Source organism: Kogia breviceps, chromosome 15 (genome assembly GCF_026419965.1).
Source record: "Kogia breviceps isolate mKogBre1 chromosome 15, mKogBre1 haplotype 1, whole genome shotgun sequence".
In the NCBI taxonomy this organism is placed as follows: domain Eukaryota; kingdom Metazoa; phylum Chordata; class Mammalia; order Artiodactyla; family Physeteridae; genus Kogia; species Kogia breviceps.
The window spans coordinates 49,290,286-49,313,436 of NC_081324.1; the positions used below are offsets into that span (position 1 = coordinate 49,290,286).

At 39.4% G+C, this 23,151-nt stretch overlaps 1 protein-coding gene across 5 annotated transcripts in view; it reads left to right on the forward strand.

Moving 5' to 3' along the window:
• ZNF521 (zinc finger protein 521) overlaps positions 1-23,151 on the forward strand; it is a 279,725-nt gene that overhangs the window by 114,881 nt on the left and 141,693 nt on the right. For all 5 annotated transcript variants that reach the window (XM_059039727.2, XM_059039728.2, XM_067014909.1 and 2 more), the window contains one exon: positions 1,113-4,465. In XM_059039727.2, the coding sequence (XP_058895710.1) occupies positions 1,113-4,465 (3,353 nt within the window). The remainder of the gene's footprint in view (positions 1-1,112; positions 4,466-23,151) is intronic.

Here is a 23,151-nt window from a genome sequence, read left to right on the forward strand (position 1 = left end):
GTGTACACTAGCTACAAACATGGTTAAAAAACCACCTAATATAAAGTAGAATTACTTTATGGATAACTTGCTAAGGTTATATCTGGCTTTCAGGCTTGTTTGTCTTCTCTTTGTTACCCATAAATCTTTCAGCATTTAGCATAATCATTTATCACTTTTCCTGTTTCCAGTTTTTCACAAGTTGCTTTGTCTCTGCTCACCTCAAAGTGCAGGTCCTGTTTGGCTAAGGAAGTTCATGCTGCTGAAGCTTTTGCAAAAGGAAGAAATGGTGGGCCACCTCTTGAACTTTCCAAACAAAATACACTATTACAATCTGGCCCTTGTGAAACTCATTTTTTTCTTGATCCTGGCTGATCCTAGCTACATGTAATATCTAGCAGTACCCTTCTAACATCTAATAATCCATTTTCTGACCTATGCTATTTGAATCTTAGAGTTATTGAAGAAATCCTGGTTGTCTTTTATTACAGAAGACATAATTATTATTGTGTTTTCTGTCTTCTTTCATGTGCTTACTTTTTAATATTTTTTTGCTGCATGCAATAAGGTCTGTATCAATAAGAAACCCATAAAAGATTTTGGTCTTCAGAATTGCCTTTTTATATAAAAACAAGCAAAATTCAGAGGGAATATTTTATTAAATATTAGATATCTGGGTTGACTGCATTAATTTTAAATCATTCCTGTAATATTTCCTCTTTTCATTTGGTCTTTTAGATGCTCACAAAATATGCAAATCATTTTAGAATGAACACAAAAGAAACATTAAATATATTAAAATCTGCATTTTAATAAAATTGTCAATGCATAATACATACCTTGCTTCTAAAGAAGAATGATAAAAAGTAATAAAAGGGTAATTTAGGCACAGAACTATTTAATATCTTTTTATATTTTACAATCCAGTGAAAAGTAAATGTAGAATAAAAGCTTGGGGCTCAGATTTGAAAGTGTTCCACTCAAATATTCTCTCCTTTTTTTTTTTTTTTTTTTTTTACCTGAAAGGTTCTCGTTGGTCTCACCCTGTGTACAGTACACCCACGGTGGTACAGTAAACTCACTCGTGAACTCTCAACATGGAAAATGAAATGTTCCGATGCTTTTTGTTGCAGATGGAGTGGATGTGGAAGATGACCCCACTTGCTCCTGGCCAGCTTCCTCACCTTCGAGCAAGGACCAGACTTCCCCCAGCCACGGAGAAGGTTGTGATTTTGGAGAGGAAGAAGGTGGCCCTGGACTCCCTTATCCATGCCAATTCTGTGACAAGTCGTTCAGCCGTCTCAGCTACCTAAAGCACCATGAGCAGAGTCACAGCGACAAGCTGCCTTTCAAATGCACTTACTGCAGTAGGCTGTTCAAACACAAGCGGAGCCGAGATCGCCACATCAAACTCCACACTGGGGACAAGAAGTACCACTGCAGCGAATGCGATGCCGCATTCTCCAGAAGTGATCACCTGAAGATCCACTTAAAGACTCACACGTCCAACAAGCCATATAAATGTGCCATTTGTCGCCGTGGGTTCCTGTCCTCTAGTTCCTTACACGGACACATGCAGGTTCACGAAAGGAACAAGGACGGCTCCCAGTCTGGTTCCAGGATGGAGGACTGGAAGATGAAGGACACTCAGAAGTGCAGTCAGTGCGAGGAAGGCTTCGACTTCCCGGAAGACCTCCAGAAGCACATCGCAGAGAGCCACCCCGAGTGCTCCCCGAACGAGGACCGGGCGGCCCTCCAGTGTGTCTACTGCCACGAGCTCTTTGTGGAGGAGACCTCCCTGATGAACCACATGGAGCAGATGCACGGCGGGGAGAAGAAGAACTCCTGCACCATCTGCTCTGAGAGTTTCCACACCGTCGAGGAACTGTACAGCCACATGGACAGTCACCAGCAACCGGAGTCGTGCAACCACAGCAACAGCCCTTCCCTGGTCACGGTGGGCTATACCTCCGTGTCCAGCACGACTCCGGACTCCAACCTCTCGGTGGACAGCTCGACCATGGTGGAAGCCGCCCCGCCGATCCCCAAGAGTCGAGGGAGGAAGCGGGCCTCTCAGCAAACCCCGGACATGACCATCCCCTCGAGTAAACAGGCAAAAGTCACCTACAGCTGTATTTACTGCAACAAGCAGTTGTTTTCGAGTCTGGCGGTTCTGCAGATTCACCTGAAAACTATGCATTTAGATAAGCCAGAGCAGGCCCACATTTGTCAGTATTGCTTGGAGGTATTGCCCTCCCTCTATAACCTCAATGAACATCTTAAGCAAGTGCACGAAGCTCAGGACCCAGGTCTGATCGTTTCCGCCATGCCTGCCATAGTCTACCAGTGCAACTTCTGCTCCGAAGTTGTCAATGACCTCAACACCCTTCAGGAACACATCCGATGTTCTCACGGATTTGCCAACCCTGCGGCTAAGGACAGCAACGCTTTTTTCTGTCCCCATTGCTACATGGGGTTCCTCACTGACTCTTCCCTCGAAGAGCATATAAGGCAGGTCCACTGTGACCTCAGTGGCTCCCGATTTGGGTCTCCTGTGCTTGGGACTCCAAAAGAACCAGTCGTAGAAGTCTATTCTTGCTCCTATTGTACAAATTCTCCAATATTCAACAGCGTTCTTAAACTGAACAAGCACATCAAAGAGAATCATAAAAACATTCCCTTGGCCCTGAATTATATTCACAACGGGAAGAAATCCAGGGCCTTGAGCCCCCTCTCTCCTGTGGCCATAGAGCAGACATCTCTTAAGATGATGCAGGCGGTTGGAGGTGCGCCTGCGCGGCCGGCGGGAGAGTATATCTGTAATCAGTGTGGTGCTAAGTACACGTCCCTGGACGGCTTTCAGACTCACCTGAAAACTCATCTCGACACCGTGCTTCCGAAACTGACCTGTCCTCAGTGCAACAAGGAGTTCCCCAACCAAGAATCCCTGCTGAAGCACGTCACCATTCATTTTATGATCACCTCCACGTACTACATCTGCGAGAGTTGCGACAAGCAGTTCACGTCGGTGGACGACCTTCAGAAACACCTGCTGGACATGCACACCTTCGTCTTCTTCCGCTGCACCCTCTGTCAAGAAGTTTTCGACTCGAAGGTCTCCATTCAGCTCCACTTGGCCGTGAAGCACAGTAACGAGAAGAAAGTCTACCGCTGCACGTCCTGCAACTGGGACTTCCGCAACGAGACAGACCTGCAGCTGCACGTGAAGCACAACCACCTGGAGAACCAGGGCAAAGTGCACAAGTGCATCTTCTGCGGCGAGTCCTTCGGCACCGAGGTGGAGCTGCAGTGCCACATCACCACCCACAGCAAGAAGTACAACTGCAAGTTCTGCAGCAAAGCCTTCCACGCCATCATCCTGCTGGAGAAGCACCTGCGGGAGAAGCACTGCGTGTTCGACGCCAAGACGCCCAGCTGCGGCGCCAACGGGGCCTCGGAACAGGTACAGAAGGAGGAGGCGGAGCTGCAGACCCTGCTGACCGACAGCCAGGGCTCCCACAACAGCCACGACGGGAGCGAGGAGGACGTGGACACCTCGGAGCCCATGTACGGCTGCGACATCTGCGGGGCGGCCTACACCATGGAGACGCTGCTGCAGAACCACCAGCTGCGGGACCACAACATCCGACCCGGGGAGAGCGCCATCGTGAAGAAAAAAGCTGAGCTCATCAAGGGCAACTACAAGTGCAACGTGTGCTCTCGAACCTTCTTCTCGGAAAACGGCCTCCGGGAACACATGCAGACCCACCTTGGCCCTGTCAAACACTACATGTGCCCCATCTGTGGGGAGCGCTTCCCCTCGCTCTTGACTCTGACCGAACACAAAGTCACGCACAGTAAGAGCCTCGATACGGGAAACTGCCGCATCTGCAAGATGCCGCTCCAGAGCGAAGAGGAGTTTCTAGAGCATTGCCAAATGCACCCCGACCTGAGGAATTCCCTGACGGGATTTCGCTGTGTGGTCTGCATGCAGACGGTGACCTCCACCTTAGAACTCAAAATCCACGGGACGTTCCACATGCAAAAGACGGGCAACGGGTCTGCGGTCCAGCCCACGGGGCGTGGCCAGCATGTCCCCAAACTGTACAAGTGCGCGTCCTGCCTCAAGGAATTCCGTTCCAAGCAAGATCTGGTGAAACTTGACATCAACGGCCTGCCATATGGTCTGTGTGCCGGCTGCGTGAATCTCAGTAAGAGCGGCAGCCCGGGTATCAGCATCCCTCCCGGCACGAGTAGACCAGGCCTGGGCCAGAATGAGAACCTGAGTGCCATGGAGGGTAAGGGCAAGGCTGGGGCGCTGAAGACGCGCTGTTCCAGCTGCAACGTTAAGTTTGAGTCTGAAAGTGAACTCCAGAACCACATCCAAACGGTCCACCGAGAGCTGGTGCCAGACGGCAACAGCACACAGTTGAAAACGCCGCAAGTATCGCCCATGCCCAGAATCAGCCCCTCCCAGTCGGATGAGGTAAACTCGCCTTTTTAATGTTTGCTCTCTAACCTCCTCGAGAATCTTGTCTCCACGTTACGTTTGCACTTTGCTCAGCTTTATTTATTGTCAGGTGCCGAGAGATGCTTGGATCCAAATGCAGTGGTGTTTTTCCCCCATAGCCATTAGCTAGCAATTACTTGCTTCTTGATAAAGCAGCATTTTGGCTTGAATGGTGCAAGATAGGACTAATTCCAGACTCCCTAGGATATTGTCTTCTCTATGACTGAAGAGACCTGCACTCATGCCAACACTACCTGAGATCTGGAATCTCAGTGTGCAGCTTCACTGCGAGTTGAAATCCCCAGCTATGACTTGTGTGTATGGCAGAGAGATAATGACATAAAAGTAAGATGCTATGAGCCAACACTCTGGCTTAGAGTAAATTAAAAAGAATATATATATTTGTGGATAACAAAGTGGGTAGGGGTGCCTTTTTAATACCGTGTTGTCAACACTCACTGTTTCTCTTTGTCTTCTGTGTACCGAAGAGGATGTTTCTTACAACAGGGTTTTTTAAAAGCCCCTACATTTGGGCTTCCCTGGTGGCGCAGTGGTTGAGAATCCGCCTGCCAATGCAGGGGACACGGGTTCGTGCCCCGGTTCGGGAAGATCCCACATGCCGTGCACCGGCTGGGCCCGTGAGCCATGGCAACTGAGCCTGCGCTCCGCAACAGGAGAGGACACAACAGTGAGAGGCCCGCATACCGCAAAAAAAAAAAAAAAAAAAAGCCCCTACATTTATTAAGCACCACATGGCCAACATTCCTTTTAAAGGCACTCTCCCCAAGTATTTGCTCTGTGGGTTTGGGTTTCAAAGTGAACCTGTTTTGGTTTTTTTTCCTTAGTTGAAGAATCATTTCATGTCTTTTTTCCCGTAATGAGTCTGAAAAACAAGTTCATTTACAGTGAAATAGTTTTGTAAGTCATCATTCCTTGAAGCTGAGCAGAGGATGGCTCATTTTATTATAATTTCTTTATGCTTTATCACCTGGTTTCTAATAGCTCTCTCCCCTCCCCTACCTGTCCCTATCTGGAGATCCATCCAAATGAAAACCCCAGGGAGACCTATCTCCCTTCAGTCTGGGGTCACTGCTTTTTCCTTATCTTGTCTCTGCACTCACAGCCTCTCCAAGGTCCCCCTGCATCTCCCTGCAGATAGACATCACTCAGCTGGTAGGGGAAAGCTGAGAAGAGAAACGAAGAGCCCATCCTCCTGAAATGTGCATCTGTGTGACAGGCAAACTCCCAAACTTTGAAGCTGCCTTCCCTTCTCTCCTCCTCAAGTAAATCTGCACCTTTATCTCATTTAAATAAACGAAATCCTTTCAAACTGGAAGAATGTTGTTTTGATAGTGGTTCATGACTCATGTGTTGGATCAGATCATTTCTTTTGAAACAAATATTTCTAGTTGTAATCATATGAAATGAATTACTTTTTCCAACTTTTTATCTCAAAAATATTTAAACTTATAGAAAAGTTAAAGGGATAACACAGTGAACATATGTATGTGTCCGTGTATCCATGTCACAAGTTTATCAGATATGAACATTTTGTTACATTTTTCTCTCTCTTTGCAACCTTTTTAATTAACCTGAGCTACATGAAAGTAAGTTGTAGATAACATATCTACTAAGGAAAAGGGCAGTTTCCTATTTAGCCACAATATCACTAGCTCGGGCAATTATTGAAACCAGCTAAAGAAATTAAATAAATCCATACTGTCATCTATGTCTATATTCAGATTTCCCCAAATCTCCCCCAAATGTTTTATTTTTAAATGCTTTTGAACAAGAATTCTTAAAAAGTTTATGCAGAAAATTATTCCTCTCTTTTGTCTTGTTATGCTTAACATATATAGAAGAGTTTTTATATTCAGGTTTAATTTAAATAGTATATGAAAGGTGTTTAAAATGAATCTGTGTGTGTGTGTGTGTTTGTGACTGTGGTAGTATGTGTGCATTTAAAACCAAGCAAAATCTAGCTTTTGTGTCTTAGTAGATTGTTTATGGAGAGGCAAATGCCTGTTTCTTCTTATCTGTTCATGGTTTAGATTTTCTGATATTTCTAAATTGCGCTATATTATAATACTATTTGAGGTGAAATATTTTAGTAATGAAGGAGGACATGTGGATAGTCTTTATCTGTTAATTTGGTTAGAGTTGATTAGGAAAATTTATCTTTAAGGGATGGTCAAGTCTTCAATTATACCTAAAATCTTAATGATAATTTATAAAGCTTAACTATATGCTTCACTTACATAAAATAATATATAAAATACTTTAAAGTACTTTTTAATTTTAGTTCTTACAATAGTGTTTTTTAAGCAGTGCTACTGAGGGTTAAAAATGACTCCATGCAAAAGAGTACCTCCTTGTTAAATCTGATTAGTAACCTGTAGCAGTGTCCCTAACTGACCAGATATGAAGATTCAGTTGTACGTTTTTTCTTTGTGCCTTAACAGTACGCTAATCTATTCAACATTTTCACCATTGTTACAATTTTTTCTTTATTATACTATTTGTCATAAAATTGTATGTGCCCACTTCCTTTCTGATTCTTGCTACCATGAAAAATGTAAAGTAGACCATACTATTTGGACTTGACACAGAAAATTATCTAAACATATGTAAAGTTTTATGAAAAGGAGCCTAAAAAGAATGCATCAGCAAGAAAAAGACATATAATATTAATTTGTTCCCATTTTTTGTTAGCCAAGTTAAGCTTCTATGACCTCTCATTGTGAGTATTGTGTAAATTTTTCACCAGTGGAAGTAAAGGCAAAGTTATTACATAAGACTTTGCCAAAAGACAGGCATGCCATGTGGGACTAAACTTTATCACAAAAAAGAAGTATCACATGTATGTCCATTGACTTAGATGTCCTAGGTAGGAACGGAAGGACTTAGCAATGTAGGTGGTATTTTCATCTCTTCTTCCTGCTGAGGATTGAGGCTTCAGAAGAGAAAAGAAGAGAATAAAACCTGAGTACCTAGATGTTGTCAAGAACCAGATTAGATTTTTCTGGGCTATGACTCACAGTCACATAAGGGTATCGATAGATGCTGGAATGCATCTTTCAAAGACTGAAAAGAATGTTACTCGGTCGAGACTAGAGTACCTATTTAAGAGGGATTAAGATATAATCTAGGGAAGGATAAGTACTATATAAACCCATATAATCCAAGAAATAGATGAAAGCCTAGGCATATGACAATTAAAGAAGAATAACATTAGGTAGCTGTTATATGATGGAGGAATTTGGAATTGAAGACAGAAGATCTGAATTTGAACTCTCATTTCTTCTGCATGCTGATTTCTGCATTTGTGAAAAATGTTCTCTTTGTACCAAAATTCTATAATTATTCATCTAAATTTGCCATGGAGACTTTGTTTTGAATAAAATATTTGGGGGAACCTAATCATTTCTGTTTCCTCCTCAAAGGTTGACTATGATATAAATTTGTACCTGCAGTGATTCCATAAATGGTAGAGAGAATTTGAGAGAGAAAGAACACTGGACATCTAGCTTTTTCCACACGTGAAACACCTCACAGACTTACTGACATTTACTATGTGTGGAATAAATGTTAGTTCTTCTTTTGGAGTTCGTTGACATTGGCTTGGCTCCCTGGTCAGGCGCTGCTCTATATGGACCTCAAAATGTTGTCTCATGATGATATTGGAAGCATGTGTCCATCTGCCATGGCTTCCTTAAGATCCTTCATATCCAGATTTCTCTGAGGGATTATATATTCACATTTCAATTCACATCATTCCCACAATTCTGTTGAAATTGCTCTTGCAAGGGTTACAGATTATCTCCATGTTTCTAGATGCCTGTACGGTGCCACAGAATCAAATCTAGAAGGGACAGTGGAGATCATCTGATTAAGCTGCCTTATTTTACAGACAACAAAACAGACCCACATAAATTGAGATCGATCTAAGGTCACACAGTTAATAAGTGGTAGACAAGAGACTCCAAGAATCCAGGTCTCCCAACTCCAGACTCAAAACTCTCTTTTCGTAATTCCACTGGCACTTTCCTCTAGCTGCAATCTCATCCTTGTCCTTTTCATAAAATCCTCCTGGGGTTGCAGTCTTATTTTCTCTTGTCATTCACTTCCTCCACCCACCGCAAGGGATCTTCTGCTTCTATTGCTGCACCTCAACTGACTGTTCTAAGGTCTCTACCGACCTAGTGGACTGATGTAATGCTTTCGGTTTTTTTTAAAGAGAATTTATCGTAGTTTACCTGCTTCTCTACCTATCACTGTTGGCCATTCCCTCCTAATTGAACCTCTGTCTTCCTTCCTGTTTCCCTTCGTGCCTCTTTGAATGTTCCGTAGCCCTCTCTGTCCTCTACCTGCTTCTGCAAGATAGTGTCCGCATTGCTACTGTCAGTCTACTGACCCCCACCCCACCGCTTCACGTGGCCTCATCCACCCACAGGGTTTCAACCACCACCTTTTTTACCGATGACTCTCCAAATGGTGTTTCCAAAAGACAGGAGGGAACTTATGGGGGCTGATGGTAATATTCTGTATCTTGACTATGCTGGTGGTTACAAGACTGTATGCATTTACTACATTTACTAATACTCACCAGATGTAAATTAGTGGCTTTTTGCATGTGAGTTACACCTCAGTGAGGCTATTTCCAAAAAAAAAGGTGTCTTTAACTCAAACCTCTCCTCTGAAATTCAGACTCATACACACAGCTGCCTGCTGGATATATACGCGCTCACATGTTCCCGTGAACTTCAAACTCACTGGGTCCAAAATAGAACTCATCATCCTTTCTCCAAACCTGCTTTTTTTTTCTTAAGTATTCTATTTCACTTGTGAATCCATTGATCTTCTTAGTCTTTTCTTTTTCTCCACATCCAGCTGGGCATCCAGCCATCTCGATTTCTACTCATATGTATTTCTGAATCAATCCCCTCTTCTCCATCCTCTTACCACATTTTAAGTTCAATCTCTGATCATCTTTCACTAAACTACTGAAGCAGCCTCGTAACTGTTCCCTCTGACTTTAGTGTTAATACTTTCAGATCCATCCCCACACAGCGGCCAGAACAATCTATCTAAAACACAAACCTGAATAACGTGCCCCTCCCTATTTGGAACATTTTAAGTGCTCTGCACCTCCATCCCTATAGGATGATATCATAACCCTTTTATTGTGAAATATAAGACTCTGTCGGTCCCTGGTAAAATTTCTCCCTCTTTCCTTAGCTTTCAGCTTATTCTGTTCTTGGAGGTGCTTTAATTAACCCGCACACAACATGCCGCCTCTGTATCTTGCTAAGGCTGTCCATCTTTCCCTTTAGTTGGAGATCAGGAACTCTGGAAGGCTTCCTCTGACCCCAGCTTATCACCACAAACATCTGCCTTCTCCTGGAATGCCTTGTCTACACAATGTGTTATAAATTTCATATGAAAATTATTACAGTGCTTTATAATCATCTATGTACATTTCTCTTTTCTTCCCCTGAATTCCTTGGGGCAAGAATTTACTCACTCTGATATTCCTAAGCCCTATGATAATGCCAGGCCCATCGTAGGCAGGTGCCTCGGTGCTGTGTTTGGCTGGTGGCTCTCGCAGAGCCTTTCCGCATACAGGGCGGTATGGCCGGACAGCTGGCTGCCTGGCTTTTTTTCATTCAGGAACCACCTGACACAGTGACTGGAACCTGAAGGTATTAAACAAATTTGTGTTGTTCTTCTGTGTGTGTTAACAATAGGATTGCTATTTATACTTTTACCACATTTGGACTCAAATCTTGTTTTATTGTTGTTGAAGTGCTGTTCTAGCTATTCTGAGCGGGTACGGGTCTGCTGTTATTATCCCACTCCACTTCAACGTCCGCTTTCTCAAGGAAGTTGTAATTGTCCTGCCAAGGTTGTGAGTGGTCTCCAGGTTCATCTCCGTAGCACTCTGTAGGGTGGACAGCTCTTCCCCTGCCCGGCCTCTCTCTGACTTCATGGAGTTCCCGCTGTTAGTTTTCTTCCTACTTCTGCCTTTGGAGATGTCTCGTCCTATGCCTGTCCTAAAAGTGTAGGAATTCTTCAATGCTCATCCTTGGTCCTCTTCTACTTCTCTGTCTACTCTCTCCATAGGCATCTCATCTATTCATGTTGCTGCAACTATTTCTTTGCTAAGAATTCCCAAATTTATGTTTCTAGCCTAGATCTCCTCTTAGTTCCAGATTACTGTGTTCCACTGACAGCTTGACTTTGCCATGTGTATCTCCTTTAGACTTCTGGAGTGTAATGTGTCCCTACTAAAAGCTCTTGATTCTCTCTCCTGAAGCCTATCTTTTTCCTAACTTCCATCATTTTTGGTAAAGGGATCTACCCTACACCCAGTTACCCAAGCAAGAAACCCAGGAATCACTCCTGATTCCTCCCTTTCCCTCTTTCCACACATCTAATCTATTAATAAGTTCTGCGGATTCCACCTCCAGTGAGTATCCCATCCCCTTCTTTCCATCCCCAAAGCCATCATTGTGGTCCAGGCTGCTGTCATTTCTGGTCTCCTGAGAGAGTCCTCTCCTTCATCTTCTGCCTGCTTCCCATCCATTCTTCATGCTGAAGTGGGAAGGAGGCCTGTGGACATGTCAATCTCATGATGTCACATACAATTCTTCAGTGGCTTCCCATTTCACTCAAGTAGAATTCCAACCTCTCACCAATTTGTGAGACCATGCATATCCTGGCCGGCCTGGCTGCCCTCACCTTGTCCCTGTTGGCTCTTCCTCGTGCACTGCACCCAGCCTCCCAGCCTCCAGGGGGATGGAGCAGGGGGGTTCTGCTTTGGAGTCTTCACATGTGCTCCTTCCTCACTTGGCCTGCACTTCTGAGCCAGCCTCTCTGCCCCACCAGTTCTTTCTCAGCTGTCAGGTGGACAGCTTCCCTGAAAATCTTACCGAAGTTGGTTTCCAAAATAGTCGTTTTTGTTTACTTGTTTATCTCCTTCTTCCCCTTTCTCACCTATGAACAACCAACAGCTTAACATAAGAGCTTAATAGATATCAATTGAATAAATGAACATAGTGTAAGTACTTCAAAATGACAAAAGTAGTGTATTACTCCATCTTTGGATGTATTTGCAGGTATATCTAGTAACTAATACACATAGATGATAAGTTTACCCAAAAGTACTGAGATGCTTTAAAATTAGATGTGATCTAAAAAATATTAAATAAGCTAAAAGGCTTGAAAGTTCTAACAATTCAGAGATCATCTTCAGTGTGAAGTTCTGTTTTAAGTGTCTCAAAGTCAATATTCTTCCTTTATAGTTCTTACACTGAAAATAGAAACGTACTTGTTGACATGCTTAAGCTCCAGAGTTCTTTTTTGTTTTGTATAATAAAAATTTCCATATGAGGTTGAAAGAAAAATGTCAAAGGTTTTGTATGTCAAATTGCTGGTATTAAGTTTTGCCAAGCTAAAGGAGCAAAAATAAATGAGTTGTTTCCTCTAAATAAACAATATCTTAAAATTAAGTAGAAAAATTACATGACCAAATAGATTTGTCAAATTCAAGGTGTTCTTGAAATAGACTTAGTTGCTTTTCTAAGTTTAATCTGCTTTCAGATTTATTATTGTTGTGCTCAGTATTTGTTTGGCATCTACAATGCACTAGAACAGGGAGTTAATGACCCCCGCCATAAGTATCGGGGTGTAGAACATGGAAGCAGCTGCCTCTCATCCATTATCTCTAGTCCCATGTTCACCAAGCGTTGATCATTGCATCACACATTGAATTTGCTACCACTACCATCCCTAGATTTTCTGTACTTACTTCCAGTTCTGGATTTTTTGCTGATGCTTTCCATATGCATACAGTGTCTTTTAGAATATGCGGAATTCAAAAGTAAGAATATTTTTGTATACCACCATGAATCTTGAATTGCACATATTTGTCCATTGAGTATTAGGCCAACGAGTTTGAAATCACCCTCTGTAGCGGTAGAATTCTGTTTAGCAGGAGCATTTTACATTCAGCTGAAATTATATCGAAGTAGAGATTAGTGAATATCTACTTAAGGTACTTTTGAATAATGAAAGAAAATGGAAGCTACATTCTGGATCTCTTATTACTGGATGGCTCCCCTCTCTGCGTAATATAGATGCAGTTTTCTTTTAGATGTACTTTCTGTTTCTAGAAATTTAACAGCCTAATTAGGAGAACCTTGTAAAGGCTTTAAAAAACACTAAATAGCCAGTTCCTTATTTGTATATATTTTTTCACCTTTTCACATTTTTTCACCTTTTAAATGTGCATGTTTTTAAGGGTTCTATTTTTTTTTTTTTTTTTTTTTTCGGTACGCGGGCCTCTCTCTGCTGTGGCCTCTCCCGTTGCGGAGCACAGGCTCCGGACGCGGAGACGGCCACGGCTCACGGGCCCAGCGGCTCCGCGGCACGTGGGATCCTCCCGGACCGGGGCACGAACCCGCGTCCCCTGCATCGGCAGGCGGACTCTCAACCACTGCGCCACCAGGGAGGCCCTAAGGGTTCTATTTTTAATACTTATTTTTCTTCCCTTACCCTCATTTCCTATTGCTGAATTATTATCCCATACAGATGAGTGAAATATCAAATTTCAACCTGTAACCTCTCGTTAAGTCCCATCCTAGATTTTCAGTTAACTTGTTTGACATTACCAGTTGAACATTGTGCTAGCCATTTGATCAAATCAAATCATAATTTCTTATTTTTCTCTCCAGTTTTTATCTGTGTTCCATGATTCTCCTAATTATTCTCGTCTGAAACTTTGTATCTCCTAAATCTTGTCTGGTCTCCTAACCTTTTGAGTCGGTCACTCTCGAGGTGCTGTATTTTCTCTTCTATTTGCACCTCCTGCGTTCTCTCTCCAGTGCAAGTCTTATCCTTGTAAACTAACTGATCTCTTTTACTCTCTTCCTATCATAATTCACAACAGATTTAAAAGTTTAGGATCTCACAAATCACATTTTCTGACCACAATACAAATACATTATAAATAAAAAAAGATATTTTTTAAACCCCATAAATTTTATTTTATTTTTATAAATTCATTATTTATTTATTTATTTATTTATTTATTTATGGCTGCGGTGGGTCTTTGCTGTTGCGCATGGGCTTTCTCTAGTTGTGGCGAGCAGGGGCTACTCTTTGTTGCAGTGCGTGGGCTTCTCATTGTGGTGGCTTCTCTTGTCGTGGAGCACGGGCTCTAGGCACACGGGCTTCAGTAGTTGCAGCACACGGGCTCAGTAGTTGTGGCTCACGGGCTTTAGAGCACAGGCTCTGTAGTTGTGGTGCACAGGCTTAGCTGCTCCGCGGCATGTGGGATCTTCTCGGACCAGGGCTCAAACGCGTGTCCCCTGCATTGGCAGGTGGGTCCTTAACCACTGTACCACCAGGGAAGTTCCCAAAACCCCATAAATTTCAAAATTTAAACCACCCATGGAACAAAGAAGGCATGGAAATAGCAATTAAAAACCCTTCAAAGTGAAAGACAACTATATTTTAAAACTTGTGAGATATAAATTAAAGCAGTATTTAGAGAGAAAGTTATTAGGACATAAAAATACATATTAGAAAATTTTAAAAAGCTTAATATCAATGTGATAAAAATCGAACTTAAGACATTAGGAACAGAACAAGAAAACAAACCCATAAAAATAGAAACGAAGGAAATAGTAAAGCTAAGAGCAAAAAGTAATGAAATGTAAAACAAACAACAAGGAGGCGAACAAAGTAAAACAATTTTTTGAAATGACTAACAAAGTTTACAAACTTCTGGTGAGATTAATCAGGGTAAAACAACAAGAAATAAATAATATGAATAATGAAGTGGGAGCCATAACTTCACATGTGCAGAAGTTCAAAAGATAGTAGGGGAACCACTACTCATATCGGAATGACTGAAATAAAAAAGAATACATAAATTCTTTTTTGCAAGAATGAAGAGCAGTTGGAACTCTCTTACTTTACTGGTGAGAGTATAATTTTGTATAACTGCTTTCAAAAACTGTTGGGCAGTATATACTAAAGTTGATTACTAGCCTACTCTACGACCCATCAAGTCTATTCCTAGGTTTATATCTAAGAGAAATGAATGCACATGTGTAACAAGTAATGAACAAGAATATTCATAGTAGCTTTTGCATATAAACTTTAAGCGGGAGTCGCAGTGTCTGTCAAAATAGAATAAATGTATAAATACATTCATACAGTGATATGAATTTTTCATATGATGGACTACTACACAGAAATAAAGAAGAATGAATTACCGCTATGTAACAACCTGGAATACTCATACACAAAATGATGAAAGAAAGGAACCACACACATACTACTACACAATTCCATTCATATAAAATTTAAGAATGGGCAAAACTAATTTCTGATAATCGAAGTCAGAATAGTTACCTTTGGCATGGTATCAACTAGGAAAGGGTGGAAGGGAACATTCTAGAAATGTGCCATATCTAGATCTATGTGGTGGTTACACTGGTGTTTGTAAAATTCCGTAAATCAGGCATATTCTTAAGGTTACTGCAGTTTACTATACATATGTTATTTCTCAATAAAAATTGTACAAAATGCACCAAAAACACACAAAATAAAGAAGAGTAAGATAATACTATGAAGAACTTTATGCTAATAACTGGATAATTTTGATTATATGAGAACAGTCTTAGGATGATATGTTACCAAAGCTGGCTCAAGAAAAAAAGAGAGAAGTAGAATGATTCCATAAATATTAAAGAGTTAATAAATTGTTGAAAACCTTCCCACAAAGAAAATACCAGAACATACACATAATTCCAAAGCTGTGCCAGAAAGTATAAAAAGAGGGAACACTCCAGTTCATTTAATGAATCTAGTATAATCTTGATGTCAAAACCAGACAAAAATGTAAAAGGAAAATTTAGGCCAGTTTTACTCATGATTTTACATTTTAAACTTTTAAACAAAATGTAAACAAACTAAATTCACACTGTTAAGAAAAGATTTTTATACTATAACCAAAATGATTTTATCATAAGAATACAAGGTGGGTTCAACCTCAGGAAATCAATTAATTAATTTTACCACGTTAACAGTTTAAAGGAGATAAGTTACATGTTTATCTCAAGAGTTGCAGAAAAAACTAAATTCAACTTACTTTTGTAATCAAAAAGAACAGTTAATTAGGGATAGGCAGTAATTTCCTTACTCTTATAAAGACTGTTTAAAATATTGTCTTCAGCAAGCAGCATCATTAGTGGCGAAATTTTAATGCAATTATTATTTTATAATAAAATCACTAATAAGGCTTCCTGGGTGACTTAACCAACAATGTAAGATAAAATAAAAATGAATTTACTAATAAAAAACCAGGTAACACTGAAATTGAAAAGAACCAAATTAAACTGTCATTTAGAGGTCATATGTTTGTTTGTAAAACAAAATCCAAAGAATCTAAAGACAAACTATTATAATGAATAAAACTGTAGCAAAGTTGCTGGCTACCAAATCAAATCATACAAGTTAATTAGATTTTTATTCATCACCAAAAAAGTTAGAAAATACGAATTTTAAAATAATTCCATTTATAATAAGCTCAAAAATAGGTACTTAGAAATAAATCTTATAAGGTGTGCAAGACTATGGAGAAAATGATAAAACATTATTAAAAGATATTGTTAAAGACCTAAATAAATTATCAGATTTAACTTGTTCAGGAATAGGAAGACTCAATACTGTTAAGCTCTCAATTATCCCTAATTTGATCTGTGGACTCACAGCTATTCTAGTGAAAATTTCTACAGGTTTTAAAGTGTATTTAAAAAAAAATTTTTTTTTGGAACTTGACACGCAGATTCAAAAATGTATACTGAAGAACAAAAGGTCAAGAATAGCAAAGATACTCTTGAAGAAAAGGAGAAGGCAGGGTAGGATTTGTCCTACTCTGTAATCAATTTATAATAAATCTGCAGTAATTAGGATGACATGACATTTGTCCACAGAACAAAACAGAGATTCTCCGAAAGAGATATCAGACTGAATAGAGTAGAACTGTCTTTGCACCTCAGTGGGGGAATGAATGGAGTATTCAACTCATTAGCCATAGAGAAAAATAAAATAAAATTGAGCCCCTACTCACATGTATAAAAATGTGTGAAAGAACAAAGCCATAAATCATAGAAAAAAATACAGAGAATTTTTTATGACCTTAGATTAGGGAAAGATTTCTCTAATAAGACCCAGAGAATATAAATCAAATAAAATGATTGATATGTTCATCTACATTAAAAATAATAACTTCTATTTACCAAAAGTTACCATAAAGTGAGCAAAAATAAGAACTCAAAGATAATAAAATATATTTATAACACACATAGTTGGAAAAAGTATTAGTTTCCTAAATAGATAAGAAATAGCCACAAATTAACAGGAGAACTCAAATCACCAAATAAGAAAATATGAAATTAACACGAACAGGCATTTCACAAAGAGGAAACATGAAGATCCAGTAAACATGTGAAAATGTTTACTCCTCATCAGTAATATGGGAAATGCAAATTCAGACAGAGAATAATAGATGGTTTGAGAAGACCACACAGGAAGCTAAGTTGGGCACACAGGCGTTTGTTTAATAGTTACTATTTATATGTTACTTATGTTTAGTGTTTGTAAGCATTTAATATTTAATTTAAAAAGCAAAATAATCAGAACCATAGTATGCAATCAGTATCACTTATCATAAATATAAGATAAATATAAAAGTAATACAATTAATACAAAATAATGTTTTAAAAATTCTAGCTATACTCATACCTGCAAAGGTTTGTGAGTCTGAAACCTGTGCTTTCATTGTTACAAGTAAGTTTGTCAAGGTTTGTAGAGGTATTAAAGACATTTTAGCGGGCTTCCCTGGTGGCGCAGTGGTTGAGTCCGCCTGCCGATGCAGGGGAGACGGGCTCGTGCCCCGGTCCGGGAAGATCCCACATGCCGCAGAGCGGCTGGGCCCGTGAGCCATGGCCGCTGGGCCTGCGCGTCCGGATCCTGCGCTCCGCAATGGGAGAGGCCACAGGCCACAACCGTGAGAGGCCCGCGTACCACAAAAAAAAAAAAAAAAAAAAAAAAAGACATATTAGCATCTTAGTGAGACTTTTTTCTTTTGTGTAATTAGAAAGAGCAGTATCCATGCTTTATAGTTGAGGTGGTGCATATCTCACACTTTGGGGAACATTAATCTATAGCATTAACTTTTTATTCCTCGTCTGGTGCTTCAATTTAAGATAAATTTATTCATTTCCTGTAATGTACAAAACATTAGGCTATCAGATTTGTAAAGAGGATGAGCATTATACGAATATGGTTATTTGAATACATGTCTTTCTTCCCAGTATAGCCCCCTGAGGGCTTATAGTTTACTAGGAAAAATTAATATATAGCAATAAATACAGTATAAAGTAGAATGGAATATGTGCCTTAATAGAAGTACTAGTGAAGTGCTAAAGTAGTTCAGAGGAGATAGCAAATAACCAGGCAGGAGTTAACTTTGCAGGTATCTGTGTAAAGAGCAAGCAAAATGGAAAGAACTCCCAAGCAAAAGTCCGAAGGCAGCAGTGTGCCTGGCAGGCTTAGGAATAGCGAGAGGGTAAGCATGGCTGCAGCAAAGGGAGCCACAGTGAGGGATGCAGGCAGGGTTACATGGTATCCTCCGTGTTTCTCAGGAGAGTTTCTTAACACATCATAGGTTCTTAGTCAACACTTGTAAATAATTGAAAGCTGGTGATTAAAACAAATGGAAAAAGAAACAAAGAAGGAACCACACATAAATAGAACATAAGACTTCTCCTAAGTATGTAATAGACTATGCAATTCGTGTCATAAAGAGATTGAGTGGCAGGTGAAATCCTATAAAAAAATCCCCATATCAAGGCAAAAGATTGATTGTGTTCAATTAAACATTATATTACATAAGCAAGCCTTCAACTGAGTCTGAACATGTTTTGTTATTCAGAGATTGCCTCTATGGGTATGGAGAGCTTACGCATAAGCCACATAATGTAGTAGAAGAAAATATTGTACTTAGAGAAAAACCGAGTTCAAATAACAGTTGACAGACCATCTGTGTGACCTTAACTAGTCTTTCCTAAGCTTGAGTTCCTTCATTGCTAACATGGGCATAATCCATATTTTGCCTACTTTGTAGTGTTTTTGTAAAGAGCAGATCATTTTGTAAGAAAGTTCTTGATAAACTGAAGCACCTGACAAGTGTTGCATATGGTACATCACTTATATAATATCTGTGTATAAGTCAGCACATATCCCTATGTATGTATGCACACATTCATATAATTTATATCTAAAAATGTGCTTCAGTTAATTTATTACTATAATCTAGAATAATTTTATCTAATGCTAGAACTATGGATTCTTCAGTGAAAATGCACTGAAATCAGTCATCATATGTCTACAATGTTGATTATATAGAAAAGCATAATCAAATATTAAAACAAATATAGAAGCAATGAAATCCAGGGGACAAAGAGAGTGTAAAAGCCACAAAGATAAAATATTATTCAGAGACAGCATCAGGCAACAATAAATATAAAAGGTAGAAAAACGTGTAAATAGTTGAGTGTATAGGTGGAAAAAGGAATTATAGATAAGAAATCAAAAATGTCCAATAGTATTATTGGATTGAAACATATCATGGAGAGCAGGAGAGCAAAAAAAATCTTGGGGAAATAATATCTAAGAAAGTTAAAAATTGTAAATGAAAGGCATAGTAAGTGAATACCAAAATAAGACCCTCTCCTAAGCTCAAGAAGCAAGTGAATAGTTTGAGAGGTGGTTAATTTTAAAGAACTGTTATTTTGTTTGCCTTAAACTCACTAGCCATTTTCTTCATGGATCAAATATATTTACATTCTGGGGAAAGAAAAGTGGTGAAATGTTTGCTTTTGTTTTTGTCCTTGGACAGGATTTATAATTTAGATGCACAACCTCTTGATTTATTTTTGTAATAGAGTACTGTGTTTTAAAAATTACTAGTAAGTGATTGAGAGATATTTTGAAGCAAAGATATACCATGATTAGAAATCAAAGTGGCATTGATAAACCTAGCTTGACAAAGTCTGATGTTAATGTACTCCTCTTAAGATAAATCTAAGGATTATCTTGTGTATTTTATAAGTGTGGCTTACAGTAAGGAAGCAAAAATGAGCTTCCTGATTTCATAAGAGCTCATAATAAAGAAATGTCCAGAAATACAAATTTATTTATGAAAGCGAACACATGTTTAATAAAGATGATTTTTTAAGAAAAAGTAAGAGGAAGAACAGAAGAGTGGAAAGAGCTGGGGGGGTAGAAGGAAGGGTGGGAGGGGAGGACTAAATAAGATAGTTGAAAAACTGGCAGGAAGCCCTCTAAGTTTAATGTCTATACTCACTAGGATTGGAAAATCGAAATCGTTTTGGTGGAAGACAGATCCTTTTAGCACCATTAATTGGATCTGGATTTATATCATTTTGTTATACAAATTTAAATGATTCCAAAGCAGACATTCCCCAACTGCTGATATTAATTTGCATCTAGTTCATTCATTCATTCAACAGTTATTGAGTTTCAGACACGTGGCAGGCATTGTGCAAAGACACTGTGTACACAATGGCAAGCATCATAGATACTGTTTCATGTTTCTCTTGGCAAAGAATTAAGCCTTCTAAAAGCAGATGTACCCTCATATAGTGAATCATGTACATACTAAGATGGTGAGGAGTTGACAGAATTGGAAAAAAGGATATTCTGAAGTATTGAATAAAATGTCAAATTTGATATTACCATCTTTTCTTAATGTTCCCCCTCGTATTCTGTACTATAGAGTAATGTTCTCAAGGCCCTGTTGGGAAAGGGCCCCATATTTTCTTAGCTTATACTTTGGGATATTTTTAATTTGAAAAATGTCTAGCTTTATAAGATATATTATCAATAATAATTATGCAGAGGTTTTTCAGGTCCACAGTTTAATTTTCTGGGATAATCTGAAGGAAGGTTGGGTCTTATCTGGTTGTACTATGCAGAATTTAGGTATTTTTGGTGGCAGCAATCTGGTTCCCTCCAGTAAATTTCTCTGAAAACACTTACTCTTGAGTATACTTATAAAAAGCCCAAATCAGTTCTCTTCTGTGTGGTTCAGACACTCCTTCATAAATGCTCCATGTCAGTCAGTGGGCTGGGTGATGGAGCGTAGAGGGGAAATAAGACATAGTTCTTTAAGTGACAGGAGACCTTAGAACGTAATATGAATAGATGCTTTGAATATAATATAGTAAATTCCAGACTAAAAGTAGACACTGAGAAATGAGAACCCCCCAAAGAAGGCAGCAGGTAGTAGAAAGAACCAGTGATGGAGAGGTGGCTATATGAAAGCCATCCTGCAGCACAGGGCCAGGAGGAGACACAGTAAGCTTCAAGAAGCCAGTGTGGCAGTAGTTACCAATTCCTTTTTGTAAATGTTCACACCCATCAGATAAATGTGGGTGTATTCATGGTGACCCAGAGCTCTAGGCTTGCTAGAGCTTTCTGTGAGTCACTTTCTGTGAGTCACAGACAAGGACACTTCATCTCTCTGGGGACCTCACTTTGATTGTCTGTGATGAGGAAATTAAAATATTCACTTGTCCCTCGCAATTCTCAAACTCCCCAATATTCTGTATAAGCTTGTGCTAGTACCTTTGAAAATATAAAGAATATGGTGGCATTTCATTCTATTTTTAAATATATTTTTGGAATGATGAATGAGGAGGCATTGAAGAAATACAAATAATTTCAGTTAAATCAAGGGATTAAAAGAACCCCACCACCTATATATTTATATACATGGTAACTGCACAGTATGTTTTAGAATAGGTAAAGTCAAGGCAACAGACCTCTATGCTCAAAAACTTACTGTTGAAGAGTACAAACAACAAGAACAAAAAAGTAAACACCCACATTGTTGTGTGGGTGTTATTGCTAACAAGCTTTACGGAGCAGGTGGGATTTTAGAAGCAATCTGAAGGAGAAGAGAAGGGTGGTGTGACATGCTTCAGTAGGAAAGCTGTTCAAGTGGAAGGGATGGACAAGAGAAGGCAGAACCCGAAATGAAAATAGGGAGGAAGAGAGAAGCGAAAAAAAAAACTGCTGGGAGTAGGAGGACAGGAGGTAATATGAGGTAATATATCTTATTGGAATAAGAGTGATAAAGGACCAGGCGATTTGGGCACATACAGGGTAACTGAAATGACCCAAATAAGAGGGAGGGTGTTCTGTAGACAAAACACAAACTACCAGAATGTGCAGTTTTCCTTTTACAGAAGAGTAGCTACGAGGATAGATTAGGAATATAAACAAAAGGGAATCACTGGGACTCCACAGGAGCCTTCATCTAAAGAGAAGTGGAAGGAAGCAAAGGTTTTTTTAATTTTACAATGAACAGGTATGAATCATTCACACATTAATTGATTGTGTGTAAATATTTACATTATGTATGGCATAGATACAAGATGGGTAAGATAGAGCCCTCTCCCTACCCTTACAGCCCTTTAGAGATAAATCAGTTTTATTGAAATAATTCTGATACAACATGTAATGAATTATAAGAGAATCAAGAGGAAACTTTTATGATTTAATATTAAATAAAACTTCTCTCTATGTCAGCCTTTTGATATGTGTGACAAGTATCTAATAAATGGTACTAGTACTCGTAAAGAGTTCACAAACCTGTCTACATTCTCAACTTGCTTTGAGAGCAGAAGTTATATACTTAAGAAAATATGTCTTAATGAATCCTAAAATAATTTTTTTTTCTTTCTCACAAAACTTTCTCCTGGTCTGTGGTGGAATTTTAAATTGTATTACCAGCCTTTGGGATTGGATCTCCATGGGCATATGGTGCAATTCAGTGGTGTTGCAGTATAGTACTTAATGTTCCTACTCCTTCATCTCTCTAACTGTATATCCCCAATATCTACCAGCCATACCTCTTCATTTTGAAAATGGTGAGACAGGAGAGAGGTTTCATATTTTTAAGGTGAAAACAATCAGTATATGGTTGGAATAACTGACAAGGAAAATTGACCCTAATTTGGTGTAAGGCAAGAATTTTGACTTCTTCTTTTCCTCCTCAGATTTATGTTTATAAAATACTCATTATTCAAACTACTATTCCCCCAGTCGCAATTTCTTAGCTTTCTTGAATGATATGAGTGTTTACAAAACAGTACAGGAAGTTAATTACTATGAGTCATAAATCCCTTCATACTAGGAACTAGCAAAATATTACAGTCATGGGTAACTAGGGGCAAACCCCCTAACTCAAAAAGAATCAGCACATGCTCTGGTGGGTTTTTTTTTTTTTTTTAAACTTTACTACAGCAATAATTTAGTTTGTGTTATTCAGCCTCTTCCACTTCACTGGTGCTGTGTAAGGTAGAAGAGAGATTTGCAGGCAGAAATAGACAAGTCCTAAATAGTACCTTAGGAATGAAGGTGATGAATGTGCGATGCCTCTTAAGATTGTCCATTGGACAATCAGTGAACAAAATTTATTGACTGTTTACTTTATGGATAACATTATAGGAGATTGATTTAGGTAAATTTACAATGGCATAGAAACAGCAACTGAATAC